Genomic DNA, 6,909 nt, shown 5'->3' with positions numbered 1-6,909 from the left:
AGAGAAAGACTTGTTATGGAACCTGCCTTCTGATATTTGGAAGAAGATCACACTTGTAAAACTTCTTGAATCTAGAAAGACAGTGAGCCCCTTTTCAGCCAAATTAAGAAAGCAGAGCTTAGCTTGTTGGGGAACAGCACAGCACCAGAAATCAGGTTACAAGAGCAACTGAATCTTTCCTCACATCTTCATTCCTTCCAACACTCGGGGAATGAGAGCAATTAAGGAATAATGGCTGCAAGTTCAGAACTTGTTAATGTGTGTGTTCATCACCTTCAAAACACGAAACCATAAATTCTGAGTCCATGACACAGTAGAGGTATTTAATACATATCCTTCTTTRTAATTCCTTTCTCTAATAGCTGGGAGAAGTGGAAGGGAAGATAACCTTCCAGCAATTATGTGGGAACTGAAGTCTGTGTTTTGCAGCAGAGGCCGTTAAACCCGAGATCCACGCTGACCTCAACACTTGAGAGTGAGTTTATGGAATGAGTTTTTGCTCACCCCRTGCACAGAACAAACTGCCATCAGGACAAACAGCAGATAAACCCCTCTTCATGCACAGAATCAAAAACTGACCCTGAAAGGAGGGAGCTGTGGCATTCAGAGCACAAGTCAGACCCTGCTGTCGTTAATCAGATCGGAGCTCTCAGGGGACACACACCCGGCCTCTCTTTCACAGAGAAGTTKCAGGAATAACATTTGCCTGTTCTCAGTAAAAACAGAGTTTGGAAATGCAGGGGGATCAACAGGACTGCCACCACCTCAAGCAAGAGGCAAGATGAGGGAACGGTGCTGTCCCTGAAAACATTTAATGCAGTCCAGATGGACTTCAAGAAAGCTGTGAAAAGCATGAGTTTTTTAAAGGGTTTGACTATTCCTTTGGTCAAAAACTTGCAGAAGAAACAAAATTAATATGAAGAGAACTGCAGTGAGGATAGCMAAAAAAACCCTAAATGATCTTCGATTCAATTTCTCACAGCGCTTATAATCTCAGGGTAGGCAAAATAATAAAAGATAGAGCAAAGGAATTCCATTGGATTATTTAAGGAAATAACTGAGAACACTGCACACAATTCATGTTGGGCTCTTGCTGCCTCTTATTTAAATCTGGAATTGGAAGAAGTGCACCCATACAGACAGGTATAATGCACATAATCCATCAGAAATAGGACACATAACAATACACCCATGAAATAAGGGACAAATACATCGCACCCWTCAATGCAATAGGCTGTTTTCACCTTTCACATAATTCTTAAGTAGGTCTGCATGCGAATGAATAAGAATTAGCGGCAGTAACAACATTTAGCACTGACCTGGTAGCTGGTCTGGAGATCTGATAGGATTAGGAAGGATACTGTATCRTAAAACTGGAAATGATCAGAAACACTTTGGCTGCAAACACTTTGCAAAACTGGATTGACTGCACTGAAGTTTCCTTCTTGGAAATAAAATAATTTTTGACTTCACACAGCTGCTCTATTTTTGTACCGTCAGAACAAGTGTTTCAGAACTGCCATTGTGAATCGCAGCTCTGTGCTGTGTTTATCTGCTATATGACAAATCMGAATTGGAACGAAAGCCAAAAAAGTATGCCTCAAATGACCTGAAAAACGAAATTCTGTCATAGGAGCTTCCTTCCAAGAACCAAAATTAAAACAGGAAAATTTCTAAAAATGCAGTTGAGCAGTAAAGCGAGCCCTGTGGTGCTGGAGCCTTTCGCAAACGTTCGTTCCCCATTCTGGCRCAGCAGCTTCCGACACTTGACGCACGCGCTCCCAAAGTTACYGGGCACCAGCGCTATTGTAACCACGACATCAAACCTGGTGCCTCTTCTGTGCTGTTTGATGGTGGCCCACCACTGCCCTGTGTGCATCTCCCCATCCTCTCCGTGCTCCCACCCCGAGCAGCAGCYGTGCCATCCATTCCTGCTCCGACAGCCGCGCTGCTCTGCGCTGCCAGCATCCTCCTTCCTCCTTGGCAAAGTGTCAGGGCAGCGTTCCTGCTCCCYGGGCTCGCCACTCCTGGGACAGGCCTGGCTCAGGCAGGCAGCTGGGAAGTCCCAAGCTGGAGGGGTGCAAGAGCAAAGGAAGGTGCCCAAGCGTCGCTTCTGACGTGAAACAAAGCCAGGCTGGGAGGAGCATTTAAATCGGGAGAAGATTTTTCCTTTCCTACACCATCATGCACAGCCCACTCCCAACTCCAGCAGCTGCCTGCCCAAGGAGCTTAACACAATCCAACGCTTGGCACTACCCAGACACTCGCTTTTAGTAGCAGCATGTGAAGCATTCAAGCACCAACAGTAGCAGCTTTGTAGCTTTATACTATTCCTTGCAAAGCAGAAAAACCAGCAARTGCATTTGTGATCTTTAAGTCTTCTGGTTTCAGGCAGGGAAGGAGATAACAAATTCACCCTCATCAAAAGTAGAGAATAAATTCTAACTGTGCTCAACTGAGTCATTACACACCAAGATCTGATTTGGGAAACAGAAGCATTTATAACCTCACTTACAACCTCAGTGGGTCTGSTTGTGAATAAAATCTCACATGTGCTAAACCAGTAGTGGTCTTTAGAATAATTAACTTTGCAAGAAGTCAGAACTAGTTCAAAATAGTAAAGCTTTGCAACCAGGTTCAAAGTGTGTTTTTTTCATGTGGGAAAAATAAAAATCAGAGGCAACTTTAGCTGAAACCTTACATCACCTGTAATAGAAGTAATGCAAGCTGTTAAGCATAAGTGAAGCCTCYGGGTGTACTGAGGGCAGCACATTTCTCCCTCTCAGACCTCCAGTCATGTTATTAAAAGCCTGTCACATTTTTCCTTCTCCATTTCTTCCAATTTTCGAATCCCCCTAGACGTGTAAGGAGAGAATAATGCTTGACAGTCACTTTTTCTACCTGACATTATTTTTTGCTCATTCAAGACATGCTGAATTGGGTGATTAGTCCAATCAAATTTGGTACCTCTATTCTGGCAGAAGCCAATATTGAATGTTTGAATGTTCCCTGGAGTTATGAAGCACACACCGTGCCACACTAACAGAACTAGTCAAATATGCATCAATGAACAAAGGAGAAATTATTTCACAGTCTCTGTGGCCATTGGGCCACACTTTGATATGTCAGAACTAGTTGKTTTTTTTWAAAAAAAAATCAATTTATTGATCATAAAACAATTCCAGCCTTTCTCAATGCATGTATTGATATTAGTGGGATACCTTTTGATTAGACATTATGTGGCCAATCCTCTTACATTCGAGGTGCAAAAAAAGAATGAGCTCATAGCCGTCCAGAAATGCAATGMCGGCTGAACACTCCCCATTGGCTGCGCATTTTGGCACTCATTGGTTTTTTATTACGTAGGAGAGTTAAGCAGAAAAATAAAGATTTTTTTTTTTTTCTGTCTACACTGGGAACATAAGGACCTAAACTCCTGAAGCAAACACAAAGTTCTGAAGAAAAGCCCCGAGGGCTCTCAGGAAATTAATCCCCACTCAGCTGACCAGTCATCCCCACCAGCAGCCAGCACCGCTCCTCCTGGGATCTCATGACACACATGAAAGAGCAACTACACGGCAAAAAACCAAAAAAACCCAAAAAAACCCAACAAACCCGAAACAAACTTCAGCCGCACTGGTGGAGGCTGAAGGGGAAGATTCAAGGCAACACGGTCTGTCTGAAAACAATATTCAGAACACACACGTACTTTGCCCTGTTAATGAGCAACACATGGATTCCGGACAGAAGGGGCTGGTTGTGCCCAGCCATCACTTAGTTTAGCAGGAAGATGCCGAGCGATTCTCCCGGGAGCGCCGGGAAGATCTACCAAAGCACCCAATCACGATGCAGAGCAGCTTAAAAAAGCAAAGGAAAATAAAAAAAGCACCCTCTGTCTCTAGAACACGGTCAGTTCGCCTGGCAGMGCAACTCGCTTCGGCTCCAAACGCCGCGACACAGCCTCAAAAAAAMCCCTGGGGACCAGATCCGCAGGATTCCCCCAGCAGTGCCCGGACAGGGCAGCCGGGGGATGCTCCCCTCCTTTCTTCCCTCGCTGCCGGCCCGCGGAAAGTCGCTGCTGCCGCCGCCGCTCCCCCGCGCCGGGCACGGGCAGCGACTCCCGGCGAAAGGGGAAGGAGGAGGCGCCAGCGCCGAGCACCGGGACAAAGTTGCGCTGGAGCCGGGGGGCGGCGGAGTCCCCCCCACCCAGGACAAGTTCGGCCCCCTCCTCCCGTGCCCTCGCAGCCCCCGGCCCGCAGCCCCCGGCCCGCTCCTACCGCCTGCGGCGGGGTCCCGATCAGCATCTCCAGGTAGTAGCCGCGGCCGGAGTCGCCCTGAAGGTTCTCCACCATGGCTAAAAAGTTGAGGGTGCCGCCGGGATCCGAGGCCAAGGCCAAGCCGTCCGCAGCTCCGGGGGGATCCTGCTGCCCGCTGCCCGGCCGCAGCACCACCGGGGCGGGCGGAGAGCCGGCGGGGGCGGCGGGGTGGGACACGCGGAGCGGGAGGGAGAAGAGCGCCCGGCAGAGCCCCGCCGTGCCGGCCAGGAGCAGCAGCAGCAGCAGCAATCCGGGAGCCGCCAGCGCCGTCCCCATCCCGGCGGCAGCGCGGGGCCGGGAGTCCCTTCCCGAGCGGCGGCTCCGGCCGGAGGCAGCGGCCGCCTGGCTGCCAGACGGGAGCAGCCGAGGGGGGAGGAGGAGGAGGAGGAGGAAGAAGAAGGGAGCGGCTTACCCACGCCCCGGCTCCATCTCCCCCTCCCCCGAAGCGAGCTCCTCCTCGCGTTTCTCCCGCACGGCCCCCGGGCAGCGGAGCKCTCGGAGCTCGGGGGGCCGTGCGGGACAATTGCTCCGACCCAGCGCCCACGGGAGAAACTTCCCGGCTCTGCTCAGCCCTGCCCGTAGCTCCGCTAGCGGAGCGTGACGGCACGGTGGGGAAAAAAGTTTCCGAAAGCCTTAAAGGGAGAGCGGCGGAGCAGGGAGCGGCGGCTCCGGTCCCCTCCCGCAGCTCCGGTCCCCTCCCCGGTGTGGTGGCGGGGCTGACCGGGGCTCCGGTCCCCTCCCCGGTGTGGTGGCGGGGCTGACCGGGGCTCCGGTSCCCTYCCCGGTGTGGTGGCGGGGCTGACCGGGGCTCCGGTCCCYTYCCCGGTGTGGTGGCGGGGCTGACCGGGGCTCCGGTCCCCTCCCCGGTGTGGTGGCGGGGCTGACCGGGGCTCCGGTGCCCTTCCCGGTGTGGTGGCGGGGCTGACCGGGGCTCCGGTCCCCTCCCCGGTGTGGTGGCGGGGCTGACCGGGGCTCCGGCAGCCTCCGTGGGGAGCCGCTCCCATCCCGACCCCGCGGGAGCAGAGGCTGCGGTCGGGCAGGAGGAGGTGGAGGGGGAATGCGGGGTCACTCGGGGATGCGGGTGCGTGTCCCGAGTGCCGGTTCGCACGGTGGCGGCTGCTGTGAGGAGCGGGCGTGTGTGTGTGCGCGAGTGGAAGGAATTCAGCTGCTGCGCCGGCAGGAGCGAGGCACGCAAAGGCGGCTGCTCGAGAGAGCATGCGAAGCTTTAAATGTCTTCATCATGCACGGAATTAATGACGGCAGTCAAGTGCGGCCTTTTGAAAGATGGGAACACTTAGGATGGAATTAGTCTCGACATCTCTGGAGTGATGACAGTGCCTGATGGATCGTCGGATGGAGCAGATAGTCCAAAAGCTTTGAAATGTAGCACTGGGMAAGGCTGAGCAGAGTCACTCTGTGGTTGTTTCTGACTCTTCTCCCAATCCTCGGCAGTAGATAAAGTTGAAAAATATCCGGCTGAAGTCATGTGTACTCTYGGTGTCCCCCTGATCAATTCGCTGTCCTAGACAACCACCTGGTCTCTCCCTTTGCGTAAATCTGTGCCGAGCTGCCTGGACTGAGATCCCTCCCCCTGCAAGATTAAACTGAAAGAGCTTCCTCCCTCCCTTCCTCGAGCTGGAGTAATCGTCCGCAAGATTTCCAGGTGTTTCCCAAGTATTAAATAAAGTTTCAAAGGTATAAGGTATTAAGTGAAGTTTCCCAGGTATTAAATGAAGTTTCAAAGGTATTAAGTGAAGTTTCCCAGGTATTAAATGAAGTTTCACTCTGAGGCAGACAGTCGTAGTGCTCATTCCTGGGAATTCTGAGGGGCCTGTATGGAGGAAGGGCACTCAGGTGAGGCTGTTAATCGCAGCCGTCGGAGACGATAATCCTTAAAAAGAAAGCACGAGCCCACCTTCATTAATGAAGCAAAAAAGGTGTTTGCACATTTTTTCACTGGTTACGGAGTAATTTTCATTACTCTGTCACTTCAAATCTGGAGCCCTTGCGCTCACTTTGTAGGGYCTCCCTTGGATCAGTTCAGTGCTCCTGGTGCAGCTGGGTGCTTTTCCTCCCGTATCCGTGGCAGGAGGGGGATGCAGACCCTGTCCTGGCCGGTGGAGCTCGCTGCTGTAGGGGATGTGGGAAGCCTGCCAGGACCTTGGCCTGGGGCTGGGGACTGGAGGGGAGGGTGTAAATGACTCCTCTCATGGGGGTTGTTGCACTTGTGGGAAACCACACACCTTGGCAAGAGGTGAAACCATGTGCAAAGTTCCCCTGCTGCACAAAGCTCTGTATTTCCTGACAAGYAGGAATGTGAAATATTGCAGCCGTGCTCTGTCTGGTCTCACCTGCTCCAGGCAGAGGGGGAATGCTGCTGTGGGCTGATGGCAGCTCAACACCTGAGGGAGTGGCAGCCAGGCTCACACAGAGAGGTTATCTCCGGGGTGCTGCAGTAATGGCTTTTCCTAATGTAGCTGGGATAGTGACAGGGTACATTGTAGTCTAGCCGCAGCTGAAGCTGAAGGGGAATTAAAAGCCTTGGGGCTCTTCATGGGTGAGCTGAAAACTGGAGAAATGCCCCCGCCCCTTT

General features: G+C 52.1%; 1 protein-coding gene across 1 annotated transcript in view; it reads right to left on the bottom strand.

The window, feature by feature from the left end:
• The window catches only part of BACE2 (beta-secretase 2), a 49,398-nt gene extending 44,531 nt beyond the window's left edge, over nt 1-4,867 (bottom strand). The window contains exon 1 of the mRNA XM_057373977.1: nt 4,278-4,867. Coding sequence (XP_057229960.1) covers nt 4,278-4,592 — 315 coding nt within the window. The 5' untranslated portion in view covers nt 4,593-4,867. The remainder of the gene's footprint in view (nt 1-4,277) is intronic.
• Nucleotides 4,868-6,909: the final 2,042 nt, after the last annotated feature.

Source organism: Malurus melanocephalus, unplaced genomic scaffold (assembly GCF_030028575.1).
Source record: "Malurus melanocephalus ecotype Western Australia unplaced genomic scaffold, MMel_1.1 scaffold_212, whole genome shotgun sequence".
Classification (NCBI taxonomy): domain Eukaryota; kingdom Metazoa; phylum Chordata; class Aves; order Passeriformes; family Maluridae; genus Malurus; species Malurus melanocephalus.
Note: the sequence above shows the minus strand (reverse complement) of the source record. Positions and strands in the feature narration are given on the sequence as shown.